We start from the raw sequence: 19,399 nt of genomic DNA on the forward strand, positions 1-19,399 counted from the left end.
AAACGTGCGGAGCAGCGTTCGCAGTCCGTCTCACACAGCGAGTCTGCTGCGGTGGAAAGAGTGGAGCGACTGCGCTGCCCCCGAGCATCTGAAGGTAGTTTCCCCTGCTGAAGTTTTAACACGCCAATTTAACCTAAAGTTACATTTGTAATGAATGTCATGTATGCTAAAGCCTTTAGCACTATGTTGGGTCCTCAACATAGTGCTTTTAAAGTAGGCGGTACAGTACTTGAGTAAATGTAGTTTTGTTGGTTATGCTTCACCACTAATTTGGGGCAAAGTTTTAATTGCAGCGTGTATCGTTCAGCTAGTATGAAGTGTTGTCGTTAGCCTGATACTCCGCGCGTCTCCGTCTCCACAACAACGTGTACGCACGCGCACTCGCATACAACGCGGAGCAGCAGGACGGCGGAGAGGAGCGAGTACAGACGGGGGAAGTGACTGTAGCAGGTGGGCCACTGCCAGTGTTACCCACCGCCTCTCTCTCTCGGCGGACCGTTGACACTTTAGAAAGAGATAACTCGCAGGAACTGGTAGCAAAACGAGAGGACATCACGTGAGGACGACACGACGCCAGGTTTAGCTCGGCAGTACTAACCTTTACAACGGCGCCAGGAGTCCATTACTTGTTGAGGGTGCGCGTGTGTGCGTGCGTGCGCAGGTGTTTTCTTCAGTGGAGGTGGCATGCAGGTACCGACATGGAGGAGGATGGTCCAGTGTCCCGTTTGCCGTTGACACTGTTTGACGTTCTTCTTCACTCTTGACTGCGGTGACCATGAAGGACACGGGGGAATCCAAGGACCACCAACTAACGGTGAGTTCACTCTGCACCCATGTAGCGTTCAAGGTTGCTTCTGACTTGTGTCCAATTGTTAATATCGCCACATGAGTAAACATAAAAACTCTCTATCTTGGAAGGCGAAGAAAAATGGAATCAGATTTAAAAAAAAAAAAAAACCCAGAAAGAACAGACTCAAGACCATAACGATGCAGTCCAGTACTAGACCAGCACCCACTAAGACCCCATTTCCAACATTATAACAACATTTAGACATCACAAAAGCAGAACTTTTGGCTGAACAGTTTGCATTTCATTGTAAATGTGTACCTAATAAAGGGTATTATTCTGTTTCTAAAAAAATATATTTATTTAAATTTATATTTATTTAAAAAATATTTGATGTTTCTTTTTATATTCCTTTAAAAAAAAAAATTTTTTTTTAATGTTTTTATTCATTTGACAGGTAAAAGTACATACAATGAAAAATAAGCTTTTTTTCCAAAAACAACAACCACTTATTCCCTCCCTTTCCCAACCCTCCCCAATCCTACAAAATTTTGTTACAGATCAGTAATAACACACATCCTTCCTTCTTACCTTTCTTTTTATATTCCTAACTGTGTCCATTGTTGGTGTTGTATTTTCGATTCCCCGGCTTTACACGATTTGCACTTCAGTGTTCGTGCAGCTCATATCTGAATAATTGAAGTGGCTTTTTCGGTTGCCCGGCCTCTCCCTTGTCCAGCATGTAATACACTTTCTACAGGGTGTTGACGCTTATTATGCCCTCGCATTCCCCGTTTAACTGCACACGCATGTCAGCCTGTTCTTGGAAAGAAACCCTACAGGATAAGGACATATAACAGAAGGGTGGCCGTGCATTAGTGTATTCATGTCATATTAATATATTGTTAGTGGATTTTATATATGCCAAATAGTGTTCTTAAGGGAAGGATCATTTCCCCTCTGAAATTACAGGTGTCTGTTTGAGTGCACTCCAATTACTTTCTTTCATTTTTGGAGGAGAGATTGACATTAATCAGCCATGAAGTGATTAAAAGCGGGATATGGAGTTTAATTGGATAGTCAGTCTTCACCCATCTATATTCCATTCCTACACCTATTAATCACATTGAAGGTGGTGGTAATGACTTATTGTAGCATGTGCTCGACAGAAGGCAGTCTCCAGTCCGCACACATACGCACATTTATACCTGCAGTTGCATCTATGGTAGTTGGAATATGGTATAGTTGTTATCATTTACCTAACTTGCATGTGTGACCTGTGGGACTGAAAACAAGAAAGAGAAAAACATGTGAAAACCAGGATAATATGCAAAAATGCCTGGCAGTTAATAGGATTGGGTTAAGCCCAGGGCATACTTCATTATCTAATCTTATATCCTGTGCTTGACATTCAGAAATGTACCAAAAATGTGCATCGTTTGTATCGTTTGTATTGTATTGTGCTTCCATGAATTTGTGCTTCTTGTTCAATGAGGATATAGACGGTTATTCCTTACTCTGGATGAAGCTTCAATTAGATTGGATCCGTAGTGTATTTTTTTAATAAACCTTCCCAACCTGGTTATATGCCTCACTTTCAAATTCTAAATCTGCCTTTTTTGTACTGCATTTTGTAATAAATCTCAAACTAAAATAATCTTGATGTAATCCTGAAGAAGGGCTATATCCTAAGACTTGACCAAGCGACTTCAGGCCACAGCAGACGTTATTCACCTAGTTTTCACAATTTGTCAACAGATTCAAATTATTGGACTTCCTCTTCAAGAAAACTGCATGTTTCAAGAATGTCACACAATTACTGCAACTAAAAAATAAACCCCATTTTTCTCCTGTACCACACTTTCTTTCAGCTCAGAACAGGTCTAAAAACAAATATATGTACATATTCAATTACAACTCTAGCAAGAAGCTAGTGCTGTTAAGGCTGTCACTGTTGTTCCAACCCATCAAGGATAAGGTCATTCATTTTCTAAATGGTCATTTCAATAAATAGAACATGTTTGTGATTAATAAATTGAAGGAGGAGGACTAAATTCCCACTATGTGCCACAGGTTGCCTTGAGGATCCGACCGCTCAATGATGCAGAGCAGGAGGAGGCAGCTACGATCATGGCCCACAGAGTGGACGACCAGGTGAGCCAGCCGTCCATTATTTTTTTGTCCGTGTCAGTAACCTGTTTACCTCTCTGTGCATACAGTATGCATGCACCAGAGTGACGGGGTCAGCGTGCATGCTCATGTCGGCTGTCTCTGTTTCAGAGCCCTCTTCCTGCCCGTCACAGGGTCGCACAGATAAGGTGTCTGCTGGGACCTCGCTAAAGCTTAAAAAAAAAAAACTCATTTGTAAAGCTCAAATGTCACATTGCATTTGTAAATGAAAGCCAGATGACTCAGACCTGTAGCAGAGAGAGTGACCTTTCTAAAGAAATTCTTTGGTAAGCAGATGACTGAAAGCTTCGCCATAGTGAATGCCCGGGTTTTAATTGGACTGCAGAGCTGCGTGATGCTTTCGACCAAACAAAAAATCTTGTGCTGATGGTAGTTCGGTCTCCTCGTGTTTGTCGGACTTGTATAATAACAAAGGGCAGCAAGTGGTTATCATCACTGTTATGGATTCACAGCACAATTATGCCACAATTTTCTCTCAGTTAATTGTTTGAAAGAGTGCTGCGTCGTTTTAGTGCCGCTTGTCCGTAACACTGTCAGACTCGCATTAAGCAGTTCCAAAAAATGGAATGGATGCAGCAGAACCAGGATGATTGGCGCATTACCCACAATGCAACTTGACCAGCGGCAGTTCTGTTCGTAATGAAATTGTATTATGCTAGATAGACAGACAGACTGACTGACTGACTGACTGACTGACTGACTGACTTTATTGATCCCAAGCTGGGAAATTAAATTAAAGTGTAGCAGCAGCATTACACACAGTGTAACTAAAGATAAAGAGCACAATAGGTAAAGAAACAATATATAAAAAAGAGCAATATAAAATGTATAAAGTGTATAAATGGCAGTAAATTAAAGTGCAAATTGAAAAGTGAAAAAATCAGGTGCAGTGAACAGATAAACATAATAAGCTAAGGGGCTTGAGGACTGTATTATTATGAATGAACAGAGTTTTAGCTGTTATTGTAGAGTGTGATGGCATGTGGCAGGAAAGATTTCCTGTATCTGTCCCTTCGACAGCGGAGCTGGAGCAGCCTGTGGGAGAAGGTGCTCCGCTGTTTGACCACTGTGTGATGGAGAGGGTGCTGATCATTGTCTATGATGGATAACAGTTTATTCAGCGTTCTCCTCTCCACCACGGACTCAAAAGACTTCAGCCTGAGACCAAGTACAGAGCCAGCCTTCTTGATGATTTGATCAAGTCTGTTGGTGTCGCTGGCTCTGATGCTGCTGTCCCAACACACAGCAGCAAAGAAAATGGCGCTGGAAACAACAGACTGGTAGAAGATCTCCAACATCTTGCTGCACACGTTGAAGGATCTCAGCTTCCTCAGGAAATAAAGTCTGCTCATCCCCTTCTTGTACACAGCCTCTGTGTTAGATTTCCAGTCCAGTCTTTTGTCAATCACCACTCCCAAGTATTGATAGTCCACCACCTCCCCCCTGATCCGTAGTAGCTGTGAAGGCATCCTCTTCTTCCTCCCAAAGTTGTTCACCATCTCTCTGGTCTTGTTGACATTCAGCCGCATTTAATTCTGTTCGGACCACTCCTCAAAGTTGTCTACCAGTGTCCTGTACTCACCCTCATCTCCCCCCGTTATACACCCGACAACAGCTGAGTCGTCAGAAAACTTCTCCAGGTGACATGACTCAGAGTTGTACTGAAAGTCAGTGGTGTACAAGGTGAAGAGGAAGGGAGAAAGCACAGTTCCCTGTGGAGCTCCTGTATCACTGACCACCACATCAGACAGGACACTGCCCAGACAGACAAACTGTGGCATGCTTGTCAAGTAGTCAGTAATCCAGGAGATCACAGAGTCGTCAAGACCCACCACCTTCTTACCCATTAGCAGAGGCTGAATGGTGTTGAAAGCACTGGAGAAATCAAAGAATGTGATCCTCACAGTGCTTCCCCCACCATCCAGATGCATATGGTCTCGTTGTAGCAGGTAGATGACAGCATCATCGACTCCTAAATGGGGCTGATAGGGAAATTGCAAAGGGTCCAGAAACGTCCTCACCTGTGGCTTAAGCTGGGCTAAGACCAGTCTCTCCAGGACCTTCATCACATGCGATGTTAGTGCGACTGGTCTGTAGTCTGCTTGGTTGGATGGCTTCGGTTTCTTGGGGACTGGGACCAAAGTAACTTGGACTGCTAGTAACAGCTGATGTAGTCTCAATGAAGAGCAGCTACAGAGCTCTAGTGACTTCTTTGTAGTTGGACACCACCAAACATTTTCAAACTTGACGTTGTCTGCCCAAACTGACAACTGAGGCAGTTTGTCAGATCCACGCAGCTCTCTCCGGAGCCACACAAGGCTGTTCACAGACTTTGATGTGTTAAGTCTTAAGAGTGAAATGACTGTTGTGCTTTCCCGTTGAAGCACAACAGTCATTTCACTCAAACTGTCAAGCTTTCGGATTTATTGCCATTTCTGACAGCAAGGTTTGCTCTAAGAGCATATTTCAGAGCTTTGGGAGGAAAATCGTGTCTTGAAATGTGTTGCAGCAAAGACATTTATGGACAGACAAATGCCCAGTTGCAGTTGGATGATAGTGATGTATTCTGTTGATGCTTTTAACTCCATTTCAATGGCTATTGCCCCTAAGCGCATTGCTAGCTTAAACACACCAACATTCCACCATTTATTATTCATTTCACGACATTACTGTTGCTAACTTATTATTGTTGCTATTTATGCTGCTGTAGTCACCACTACATTGCTCTCTGGAACTCCACCCATATGATACACAATATAAGCTGATTGGAGGACTATTAGTGAAATGAGTGCCCTATCTGTTTGCTTCCACATTTAACACCCGTCACTTTTCCACCGGACTCAGACTGGACACAGGCATTTTTTAACATTGCTGAGAAAATCACTTATAGCTGCCCTATGAGAGTCACAGTTTTACACACAGGTGCATGTACCAGGAACCTATTCACTATTAATGTTCAATCTCAAAATTTCAGCTCCAACTATGCCTCAGTGTCAATTCCTAAACATTTTGAATTTCCTTGCAAAGGAATCTGGGGCTTAATGACTCATTAATAATAATAATCGGTGTCTACAGACCTCCTTCTGCCCCTTCAGAAGCCCCAACATAATCTTGCCAACCTCAGCATCTAATTACCTTAAAAAACTGTTTTACAATCTTAATTTAAGAGGAAAACAACTTCAAACATCGTGGTCAGAAGAACTGAATGAACTTTATTTGAACTGATTACTTAATCAATTAATTGATCAAGTGTTTCTGCAAAATTTGTGATGGTTTACCTCAGTAGTTTTCTGACATTCTACAAACCAATCGATCTATGAATCAAGAACATAATCAGCAGATTAAATAGATAATGAAAATACCTAATCACCAAACCTGTCCTAAATCCACTAATATGTTGACATGTGAAAATAGGTAATACTAACAAAATGATGCCCGACTCTGTTCACTCTACAGTCTTGTTCTGTTTTCCCTCCAGTCAATATAAGATGGCTATCTAATTTATTTGGCAAGTAAACTGCTTTGAATGGAGGCATGATTGTAATTGTGTTTTCCATCAGAGTGAATCACGACAGGACTGATTCTGAATGAACACAATGTCGACTGGCCATGAGGGCCATACTTGCACAGCAGCAGCGGGTTCGTCTTACACATAGCATATCATTCATAACAAAGGAATTTGGATTTGTCTATTCCAGCAATGGAAAATAATTTTGGATTGGATTTTGGATTGCCAGGTTTAGCTGGGGTTGCTCAGCTCTGAAACGGTCCCTCTTGGAGACCGTTTAGCACTACCACCCGTGTGAGTGTGTGAAGATGATGAAGGGAGCACCTATAATAATGAGCGCCGTGACTGGGAAACATGCCGAGGTGTATCGGCTGATTGAGGCCGTAGAGGGCATACAGGTTGAATCCAGAAAAGTAACAGCATAGCAACAGCAGACAGAGTGGCTCACATTTGCCTCGGAGGGAGATTTTATATCCATGCATGTGTCCGATTAGTTAGTAGGGGCTGCTCATGCTGTTGAAGGATTTTACTACACTTCTAGAAAGAGATAATCAAAGGCACTGAGACAAACTGACTTGTTTGTCCGACCTCTTCTCAGAAGTAATTGAATTACACCATGTCCTTAGGATAACAGCAGACCTTCACCACAAGTGTCTGCCATGACATCATTAAAATTGGCTTGGACACATGGGATTAGAGCATAGCGGTTGGCAGGTAGATACGGTGCTGACACAGCCACCATAACAAGGCTTTGTTATTGTCTCCGGCTCAACCAAACCTGAGCTGTTTCTTTGTGCATCTCCTCCTGTTCTACTTTACTGGCAGTGTGTTGATTTTATGTCTGAGTAGCAAACTGTATTATGTCTGTAAAGCGACTTATAAACGTACAAAGAGATATGCTGTGTGGTCTGTATAGGATTATAATCAGGACCACTCAGGCACGTTCACTTTATAGGATTAGCTGAGTTTACAATATACACACTTGTTATTGAGACAGAGGTGGCGGGAAGCTGCCTATAACTGATGTCTTCAGAAAGGCTTACCTGGGCTGCCTCCGCATGGATGGAGTGGATATAGAGCAGGCTCACAACAGCACAGGGATGCTGTGAGAAAATAGACCACAGGATGGCAAAGCCTGTTTACCTATAGCCGTCACTTACAATATACAGCGAGGTATTGTACCTACAAATAACTTCCATCACTTCCACACGCCGCCCCTCTGCAAACACACGTGCAATTACTTTGTTTGCGAGACAGGCAGACGGGCTGTAGCCATATGGCCGCCTATAGTGCTCAGACAGATTAGCAGGATGCTGGTGGCTGACTTGGCTGACTGGGGCGAGAGTACCCAGATCTGGCTCTCCTGGCAGAAAATAAACAACGTGAAGCTGACTAAGCCTGCAAAGATGAGCTCATTGGATGGGTTTTAGCTCAGGTTAAGCCTTCTGCCACCTGCTCTCTCTCTCTCTCTTGCCCTCCCTCTGGCTTTACACTTCCCCCCACTGACAGCCTCAGGGGATCCAGACCGTTGCCTTTCCTAGACCACCTGACACACTCAATGACACACTCCTTATCCCTGAGTGAGTGTAGTACACAGGTCAGAGGTGTAGCAAAGTGGATTTATGAATGAGATATTAAACGACTCAGGTTGATCTATTTGTATTCAGTCAAGGTCATAATATCGTAACAAGTGGTATTACATTTAGGCATGGTTCAGAGCCAGAGCGAGTCATCCTCCAATCCAAAGATTGGTGGTTTGAATCCTGGCTCCTCCAGTCTGAAGTGTCCTTGAGTGCCCTGAGTAGTCAAAAAGACTGGACATTTACCATGATGTAAGAAAAGCTTCATGGGGAATTCTGGTTGTTAAAATGATGGTGATGCTAAGAAACCAGCCCAACCAGTGTTGTCTGGGACACTATGGCCAGTGAAAAGGACAAAAGAACAACCGTGGTCGTCAGGTGCTGTTTTAAAATTGTATTTCTTAACTTCTTTTAGGTTCTTATTTCAGAAATCCACCAAAGTCTATTTATTTTTTTGCCAAGGCTGGATAAGAAGGTAGTTCTGCATATTATAATACAGGAACATTGTTCCTTCGTGAAAGAGAAAAGGCGGGTTCATGATCATTACACCGGTATGTTTTGGTCCCTTCTGGTTGTTGTATTATCATACTGTGATAGTGGAATGTGACTTTGCAAACATCTTTTAAGTTGAAAGTCTCCCCTGAAAGGCAAAAACTAGCTATGGCTGCTATTATAACATTTTTGGTGGCATTATACATGATTTGTAGTTAATGAACCCAAAATATTTAGACTTACATAATGTACTATGATGTTAAAGCTGATGATTTATTATTGTGGCCAGTATCTGATGGACAAAAATGTTTATACCAGCTAGAGTTCTCTTTACTCTTTCTTCATTTGTTGTTTCATCGTGGCTGCACTGATTCACTCCAATCAAATACATATTTTACTTCAAACTAATATCAAAGTTAAAGCAAGAATCACTGTTAGGTGATGAACAAGCTGTTGTCCGTGTCGGAGTAAAAGACATCCCTCCTGAAGAGGCTAACAATATAAAGTATGTTTATCCCCCAAGAGATAAAGGTGGTTGCCCAAACCTCTTCACTATCACTACCGATTCCTACTGACAAAACACTGTTGTAGCCTTGGAGGTTATGTGTACACTTTTTAGGCATTTGGGACATACATTACATAGATTAACTAATCTAAATTTAATTCATTCAAGCACATTTTTAGCACAAGTACATTTATACAGATCCCAGGTTCCTTATTCTGTTTTTGAGGTCTTGCTGGTGGTGATTAAGTCACTTTAGTAATTAAGTTTTCAAATGTCTTCATACATGTATAATCTAAAATGACTTGCTAGCAAGAATGAGTGTTTACACCTGACAGGATGGGTCTTAGTTCACACTCAAACTTGTTGAGCATGTCTTCAGCAGGGCTGGCTTGTCAGTAGCACACAGGGGAGAATGCTTTATGGTGAGGCCTCATCTCCATGGAGACACAGAGACAAGGTCAGGGTCATTGTTTGTTTTGGTTTGTTTTTTTATCCCTACTCTTCAGTCGTACAGTCCTACATGTGGAACACAGGAAGAAGGCTCTGTTTTCTTTTTTTTTCATGTATGTAGATGAATTGGCTCCAATAAATACATTTTGACGGAACAATTGTTTGACTAGATTGTTGGCACGCTTCTCAATGCAAGATGGGGTAGACTGTAATCGCAGTAGCAATAGATATAATTACACAAGGTATTTATTTATGGCCATCTCTTCAGAGTGAGTAGTGGTTTACAGGTTAAAAGCATTTCCTTATAATAAAGCGAGAACTCGTGACATGTATTAATTCCTGTGTTTATCAAAAAAAGAGACATTGTGATCCCTAAGAGAATGCAGCCAGCAGTCAAACAAAAATGCACCATTTGACTTGACCTTTTAAAACAATAAGCAGCATTCAGCCCAGTCCAAGTACAGTTCTACTTGATAGCAGGATGTCATGAATTGGCACATTTTCTGCCTTTGTGGAACACAAAGCACCTCACCTTGAGTGCTCCTGTGTAGAGTTTCTGCAGGTCCATCAATGAATGGAGATTCACATTGCTTTCACCTTATAGGCTGCACTGCAATGAGCCCGATTCAGCAGGCCGGCTCCCTCCGGAAAACAAACCACCGTGAGTGAGAGGCTTTGTGCTCTCAACATGATCTAATTTGCTGCTGTCAAATACAAAACACATCAGTACATTGTACATTGCACATTGAAGACCCAGGATGTCACCACATACACTCGGTACCAACTCCATGCAGTCCAGGGGACACACCCTAGTTTTTCTCCTGATAACAACAACCTACATGCTGACAGATTCAGCGGTGTTGTGTTTTTAGCTGAGTTAGACCAGAGAATATTCTGTGTTATAATGTAGCCCTGGTGCATTTTATGTGGAGTGAGCTTTTAAATATAGCCTTATAATTCCTACATTGTTTGTCAAGCGATCATATGGTAACCTTTGGAGGCAATTAGGGTTTGCATTTCCTTGAGCGTCGGACACAATGTCACATATTGTTGTCAGCAATAGGAAATTAGTTTGGTTGCACTGTTCAGTTAGCCAACATGAAAAATAATTAGGATACGATTGTGGGTCGTGATCCAAAAAAATGATGACATGATTTTTGGCAAGAATTGGGTATCGAGAATCGTGGAATTTCACTGGTAATGATAATAATAATTATTTTATTTATATAGCATCTTTACAAACAACAGTTACAAAGTTCTTTCGACAGGATAATATACATTGAGTCAGGTACACAAATAAAAAATATAAATAAATAAAATAAAAATAACTAAAAAGTTAAAACTGGGAGGGGCCCTGGTGGAGAACGGACCCTGTTGGAGATGGGGCCCTGGTGGAGAAGGGGCCCTGGTGGAGATGGGGCCCTGGTGGAGAACGGACCCTGGTGGAGAAGAACCCTGGTGGAGAACGGACCCTGGTGGAGAAGGACCCTGGTGGAGAAGGGGCCCTGGTGGAGAACGGACCCTGGTGGAGAACGGACCCTGGTGGAGAATAGGGATGGGACGAAATATCGTTTGGCGAAATATCGCGATACAAATCGTGACGATACGCATCGAGTTTGAAAAAAATGGATCGTGAAATGAAGACAAGATGGCACTGCCACATGATTTGTGTAGTATATCAATAATTTAGTGTGTGTGTTTGTGTGTATGTGTGCGGCAGGCTATACAGTCTATGGTGGCAGTCTGGCAGCACCATCTGCTGGTTAAGTAGCGGAAAACTAAATGAAAAAGAAATAAATTACATCCGAGGAACGGTGCAGGTCACAGCGCATGCTGCAACAACAGTGTTGTTACAACACTGTACAGCAAGCTAACAAACATTAGCACCAACTACCTTGCCCTCAAACTGCCGAACAATGGAGTCGAATGAGGTCGAAATTGAGGACGCTCCGCTGGATACAGGTCATTTGTCTGGCAGTATTTTCTCATTAAAAAATAATTGGCTCGAGTAACAACGTTATTCATTTCGATCATAGAAACAAACGTTAGCAGCACAGCTAACACTAGCAGCATTAGCACTGTCTTGTTACGGGCATCCGGCTGTCCAGCGGCTGGAAGCTAGCAGCATTAGCACTGTCCTGTTACGAGCTGTGCTGCTAATGTTTGTTTCTACGATCGGAATGAGTAACGTTGTTACTCCGCTGTCCGGCTGCCTTCGGCGCGTTTGGATACGCCAACAGCTCCGGCAACCTTGAGTCTGGAGGGGAGGGGGTGGAGGCGCCGCAGTGTTTTGAATTTGACTGTAGTATTGTTTTTGGCCACATTCTTACATATAGCACCTTTAAGAGAGGCTGAGATAACTTAGGGTTAACTAGGGTTAGAGCACTAAGGGAGTGTTCTTGTTTGTGTTTGAACTGTTGGGCCATGTGTTTCCTTGTGTGCAACTGAAACAAAAATAAATAAGTTGTAATTACGCAGTAATATTTTGTTTTGTTAGTTTGTTATTTTGTTTTTTGATATCGGATCGTGACGTATCGTTTCGTGACCCTGGCATATCGAGGTGCATCGTATCGTGAGTTTAAGTGTATCGTCCCATCCCTAGTGGAGAAGGGGCCCTGGTGGCACGATCACCTCTGGTTTTGAGCCTGCAGCCGAGGATCTAAGGCTGCAAAATTATATTGATTTCTGAATATCTGGTATTGTGATATCCATAGTGAACACATATGACATTTTTGCAGTGTACTGTGTGGCTGAATGAAAATTGGACCTGTTTCCTAATGCAAACACGGCAAATTACTAGATTTTATTCTGAGAAAGCTTACTGCTGGCTCGAGAGTGTGGGATGGTGACAAAATACAAAATCCAATTCCCTAATCAGCAGTAAGCTGATGGAAATGATCTCTGATGCAATTCATCACGATAATAGCCCAGTTACAAATTTGGTCGAAAAACGTGAAAAAGAGGACACTTTGTTCTTGCATAGGCTTTTTTTTTTTTACAAGGCAGAGTATTTGAATAGCTTCACAGTTGAGCAAGAGGGGGACTACAAATAGCTACGTCCTTCTGAGCTGTGAAGCTTTAACCTCGGCACACAGAAGAAAGCCAGGAAGGAGACCTGAACCCAGAATGGCAACAGTTGTGAATCAATGAACGAGAAGCAGGGAAGAGTTTATTTTGGGTCACACATGGAAGGCAGTCCTACTTTCTTGCAGAAGTAGGTTAATATGTCAGCACAAATAGACGTGGATAATCGTTGCTTTGTTCATTTTCTCTTGACTCCTCTGCTGCCGAGCGTCACTCCGTCCGATTCCTCTGATCCCTGCCCCTCCCCTCGAGTCTCTTTTACAATGAGGGCTATTGTGTGTGGGTGCATGTTTGTGTAAGTTGTATGTGATCCCTTTCAGTGCCCTGTCTGCTCTTCCTCTCCTAATCTCGCTGAGAGGGAAGGGCGTGGAGGCTCACCACAAGCTGCCCTCTGAAGGAGGCTTGATGCTGGAGTGGCCCCGCTGTGTGTTCTTCTGAACAGCTTTTAGTGCTCAAGTAAACACACGTATTGCCCCGGACTGACCGCTCGGGAGCACAGCCAGGCTGTTGCTGCCAGACCGGCACCAGGACCAGGAGACACCAAGGAATCACAATGATTTCATCATCCGATTTCATTAAAAAACAGTATTATACAATCCAGTTGTTACATAATAACAGACATAATATAGCATTGCTCACACAATACTGTGTCCTTGAACATATTATGAGTCATTCTGCAGACTATAGGGGGGTTAATGAAAAAGAAGGAACTAGCAAAAGGGCTTTTACTGTAACCTCATCAGCTAATTATGTAGCAGATTATGCAATTATCTTTTCCATTTAAGGTGAAAAGCTAAATTGTGAATAGAGCACATCATAAGTGTGCGATCTGTTCTGTGTAACAGAATCAGGAGTATGCCCCCCCTGCTTTCTCATAAGAGCTTACATATATGACATCAATATGCAATCTTTATGGAAGACTGCAGGGATGAAATATCATTGTGGGCCAAGAAACTGAATTCTACACAAATTAACAACTTTTATAGCGGGGATACAAGAGAGCTAACATTAGGCTACAAACGAATGACACCACGGTCCCATGAGCGTGAGTACTCAATGAGGCCCTGAAGACAGACTAGCATGATGACGTTTTGTAGGCTCATTTAGCCACTTGTTTTCACATTATCTACTGACATATTTAATATTGTAAAACTCCATTTTAAATCTCAAAAGCCCATTTCAAAAAGCCTAGACTTCAAGTGACGTAAGGAAAATACAAAAGGTCATCATACTGACTAGTCGGCCTAGTTACAACCTTGTTGTATAATTGTGCTCATGCAACAATGGTGCAGTTCATTTATAGTCATTTATAGCGTTTTGTTATGTTTGCCGATTGCATTTGCATCATAGTCAAGCACTCTCTCAGAACCCAGGGTCATCCCGACTTATTAGAAGCAAAAAAACAGACAAAAATTGATGTTGCCTAGACCGAGATATGTGCCTGGCAGCCTTCCAGACTCACTCCAATGCTAACCCATAGGGGCAAGTTTTATCTGCTTTTCTGGGCCTCAGAAAATAATTCCAAGACCTATGCAACACAAGTTGGGTCCGTACGAGACACAACAGCGCTCGTTTTGCTCAAGTAGTGTGGCGAAACGACCTAAATATTTTGCATGGAGTTACTCACCTCAAATCACCCCGTAGACATTAGCAGTAGATTGCCGAGTGCGCGCTCCTCCCTCCTAGTCACCGCAGAAACGAAAATGTTTTCCTCATAGTTCTGATTTTGTATCCATAAAGAAACGATCGAGCAGTGCAGTCGTCATGTCCGTAATAAATCCATGAAGCTGTTATGTCCATATGTATGACTATGTTACAACATAGCAACGATTGCTTACAGCTAAGCAGCAGCCCGTAGCCAAAACAATGCAAGTCTTGCGCAAGTTCCCGTCTGCCGTCCTCACTCTGGAGCTGTTTTCAAGCCTTTACAGTGACAAATCTTGGACAGTCGCGCAAGGGTCACTTGGTACACCTGGAATCGAAAAACAGCGACAATGGCAAGTACTAGCTAGCTAGCTTTGGAGGCTCTTGCTCGATCTGATGAGAGACTGCAGTCTGCACACACGCCTCCCGCTTGTGCTATCAACACAACTAGCCTACTGAGACTGCGTGAGATTTGTTGTCGCTGTAGCAGGTTCAACTGTCACAAAGGCTAAGCAATCCTACTATGTAGTTACACTGTCATATGGACATGACGGCACTGCTCGATAGAAAGAAGTTTGTTACTGTACTGGCTTGAAAACGGCTCCAGAGTGAGGACGTCGGGAGACGGCAGACAGGAACTTGCGTGAGACTTGCATTGTTTTGGCTATTGGCTGCTGTTTAGCTGTAAGCAATTGTTGCTCTGTTGTAACATAGTGATACATATGGACATAACATCTCCATGGATTTATTACGGACATGACGACTGCACTGCTCGATCGTTTCTTTATGGACACAAAACCTACGAGGAAAACGTTTACGTTTCTGGGGTAAGTGGGACGGACAAGTGCGCCCCGGCACGTTACTAGCTGTAAGCAATCGTTGCTATGTTGTAACATAGTTATACATATGGACATAACAGCTTCATGTATTTATTACGGACATGACGACTGCACTGCTCGATCGTTTCTTTATAGATACACTGCTAATCTACTGCTAATGTCTACGGGATGATTTGAGGTGAGTAACTCCATGCAAAAACACACATATTTATGTCATTTCGCCACACTATTTGAGCTAAACGAGCGCTGTCGTGTCTCGTACGGACCCAACTTGTGTTGCATAGGTCTTGGAATTATTTTCTGAGGCCCAGAATAGCAGATAAAACTTGCTCCTATGGGTTAGCATTGGAGCGAGTCTGGAAGGCTGCCAGGCATGTACAGATCTCAGGCTAGGCAACGTCAATTTTTGTCAGGTTTTTTGCTTCTAATAAGTCGGGATGACCCTGGGGGACAACGAAAATGGGGTCAAAAATGACCGGATTTCTCCTTTAATTCCTAAAGACTAATTAAACTGAATGAGAGCTAAAAAAAGAACATACACACTGAAAAGAAAGGAAGAGATGTGATAAACGGAGTGCAGAATAGCAGGAAGAGCAACAGGTGGCATATCAAGAGATGGCACTGAGTACAGACAGAGCTGCAGTTCGGAATCGAAGGGTGTTTACAAAGACAACGGGTGCAGTCGAATAGTCTTTTTTGCTTGGGAAGGTTCCTAACTGAAGAAGTGACCCGGAAGTAAACAAGTGGCCGCCATGATAAGAGCTGTTCAAATTCTCTAAATGCAAAGGAAAGGAGCTCCAATGCTTCCTTTCATATCTCCTTTAGCATTGGATGCAACGGACCTTCCTAGACGAAAGGAAAGGAGATTACGCCGACCCACAATTCTTTGCAAGAGCAACATTTAAAATGCAGCACACCTTGGCCGTTCATGAAAACAAACGATATGTGCATTTACATATTTAACAATTACTTTCATGCAGACATATAGTAATTGGAATAGTGATGATAAATGTGCGTGGACAGTGATAATAATTGAATGGTATTTTTTTTATTTATTTCAATCATGTTACAAACTTGACAAAAACGAAACTAAAACCACAAATGAAATGTAAATACAGCAAACGGTCAAACAGGAAGGAGGAGCTGCTGGAACTGAAGCGGGTCAGTGAACCAGCTGTTGATAAAAACCAAGATGTGGAGAAGTGGACGACGTGTTTTTTGTAGTCCATTATTGTAGTTTCTCCAGCGCAGACGCACGTCAATCGTCGGTGCCGATCATCAGCTGTCAATCATCAGCGGCCGCATTTTAATGACGTAGCTTAGTGAAAGTCTGGTCGGATTCTCTGAGCACCGCGGCCGTCTTTTCCTAAATCCTTTTGAGTTCTCCTATCGCCTTTCCTTAACCCTGTGACGTTTTCCCCAGAGGTCAAGGAATAGGAGTTAGGAATAGGAGTTAGGACCTTATTTTTTGACTATTCGACTGCACCCAACATCTCCCATATGTCTCGGTTTTGAAGGAACCAGTGGGAGTTAGTCTCTCAGGGTGTTTTCTGGGTGATACTCCAGTCATAACAACATGTTGTTGGTCTGGTAAGGCTCGACCATGTGACTGCCTCCCAGAAAATGCAATGCTGGAAATGTAAGCATGAGTGTGAACTTATTGCTTGTCCCATAATTTGAGGTTATACAACTAAGCTAATTGCATTGGTAGTGTGGGAGTGATGGTAGCAAGGCAGTGGTTGCGAGGCTGTACTGACCTGTCAATCAAGGTAGCCCCGCCCTAAAGCATAAGCTGTTTTATCGTCTATTTGACTCTAAATGGGACCATAATTTACTAAATGATGACATGCTGTACTGCAGAAGACTTGAAACCATTAACTCCTATAAACCCCACCATTAACCCGCCCCCCCCCGGGTTAATGGTGGGGGACCAATGTGCTGACGGGACCAATTATCTCATCAGGCGAAACCTACCGCACATGACGAATATAATAGAATTGTTGCAAACTATACTTGATACTAGGGCTGAACGATATATCGTTATCGTATCTATATCTAGATATGGACATTCAAGATATTAATATCGAAAAAGCAACGATATTAACGATATAGATTTCCCCCGCGCTCGCCCTGCATGTAAAGCTCTGGCAGTCACAATAAACTTCATTTTTACGATTGCCCTTGAATGCACCGCTATGGCCAGCCAACCACAAACCTTATTTCATGCTTGCTGTGGATCGACAGCTGAAGCCAACCAATGACGAACATACAAGGGCGGGACTCCCGCCGCGGGAGTGAGGGAGACGGAGACGCAGACACACAACATACGCAGCGGGGAAATCAAAAAGAAAGAAAAGTGAGACGAGTGCGGAAGATAATGCGGCCGGTGGCGGTGCCGAATCTGAATTGGTGCCGAAACATAAATCATCCTCCATTATTTGGAGTTATTTTGGATTTAATAACGATGATGTCAACCAGAGCGAGGTGTTGTGCAGGTCGTGTTTGGCGAAAATTGAGTGTATTGCAATGCGTTCAGTAGTGTTACACCGTATGAGTCGGCGTCCACCAGACATAAAGACATAAAGACATTACAGACGCTATAACATACCACATTGCAAAAGACATGGTACCCGTGTAGACAGTCTAAAATGTTTGATTTTTTATTTGATTGGTGACTTTATGTTAATGTTGATGACTGGCAGTGAGTTATCATCAGTAAAACTGCAGTTTCCACATTCTTTTGTATTATGATGTTTTTATTTTTCTGAAAAATATTTTGTTTTCACCGAACCCGTAGTCATATTCGTATCGTATCGATATCGAGATATCTAGCATGAATATCGAGATATGAAATTTTGTCCATATCGTTCAGCCCTACTTGATACGCACACTGATATCTTAAGGGTACTTAATGTTGCCACTCGGCATACTCCAAACCTGTGTATGTTTTTCATCCACCCAACGATTGTTTTTTCCGCTGTGTAATGAGCTGTACTGTCTTTATTTCAGGTGCCCTCTTTCTAGTGTGTGAGCTGTTTTTTTTATCTTCCAAATCAGAGTGCAGTGTATAGTTAAGCCCTGTGAAAAGTTCATTGCGTGCTGTGACTGCCAAAGACTAGCAGCTACCCGAAAACACTAATGGCCTCTCCTTTGTTTCACACGGACGGCATCTCCCCCTCTGTCATGTCCGACAGAAGCAAAGTGGACTAAAATGCCTGAAAATAGCATGCTGTCGAGCACCCCTCTGCTATTCCTGATGTCACTGGTACGTGTGAACATGGGACACTGTACCTGGCTCCTTGCACAGCTTGCTGCTACTACCGTTCTGAAAAGACCCTCCACAGGCCATTTCTTAGCAAAGGTTAAAATCATGTTCTCTATGTACTAATAGATTAAAGACATAAAAAAACACGGAAAAACCAGCTATAGAGAGATCTATGAGTATGAGTCAGTACAGCTATGATAATATACAATTATAACACTATGTAATGTTGCTTTTATGACATATTTTTACTGTTAAATAAGAATGAATAAAAGCAGAACTTCCTCTGAATAAACAGAGAACTACAGGGTAATTATGAGTTTATGTATGTTTATTTCATCTAATTTTGTTTTGATGCTGTAGCTCGAAGTGTTTTCAAGCCCATGGAAGTCAACATTTTTTGTTGAATTGCGGAAAACGTGTCATTCACTGTTTTTGCCGTCAGTCGCCTAGCAACAGTCTTCTCATGAATTAGCCCACCTGAAAGTGAAGCCTGCCAACTTCCATAAAGGACTCATACAGCTGCTCTGCTCAAACTGTTGATCCTTCATACTTGTTGGCCAGACTGATCTCATGAAGTGGCGTATGTATGACACACCAACTCGTATGCCATTAACGCATAATCGCCTTTTCGCGTGTTTATCAATGCCACTTGGACTCCATTGACTTAAATGACAATTTTCCTGCCCTGTAAATTGTGACATAACCCTAACTGGCGATCATGCGTGGTGATAACACGCCATAATGGAATACGAGTTGGCGTGTCATACATACGCGGCGTAGACATACGTACAGATAACACACCAAGTGCCGTGTATATTTACGAAAGGTCATGATGCCACGTTGTTTTGGGAGACTGCTGTTCCAACATTACAGTATTCATGTTCATCAGTCATCGTTGTCTTCGCTTCATAATGATCTTACCTGATAGTTTAAGAGAGTTTTTTTTTGGCGTATGGACATTTTTGAACAAGGTCACATATTAATTAGTCTTAGGTGAAGGCAGCCTTGTCTTTAAGATTCCACTAGATTTTAATCCTGAGATTTCCTCCTTTGAC

General features: G+C 42.5%; 1 protein-coding gene across 1 annotated transcript in view; it reads left to right on the top strand.

The window, feature by feature from the left end:
* Nucleotides 1-472: 472 nt before the first annotated feature.
* Nucleotides 473-19,399, top strand: part of kif19 (kinesin family member 19) — a 69,501-nt gene continuing 50,574 nt past the window's right edge. The window contains exons 1-3 of the mRNA XM_084002123.1: nucleotides 473-687; nucleotides 730-814; nucleotides 2,861-2,941. Coding sequence (XP_083858249.1) covers nucleotides 776-814; nucleotides 2,861-2,941 — 120 coding nt within the window. The 5' untranslated portion in view covers nucleotides 473-687; nucleotides 730-775. The remainder of the gene's footprint in view (nucleotides 688-729; nucleotides 815-2,860; nucleotides 2,942-19,399) is intronic.

This window comes from Eutrigla gurnardus (genome assembly GCF_963514095.1).
Source record: "Eutrigla gurnardus genome assembly, chromosome: 22".
Lineage (NCBI taxonomy): Eukaryota > Metazoa > Chordata > Actinopteri > Perciformes > Triglidae > Eutrigla > Eutrigla gurnardus.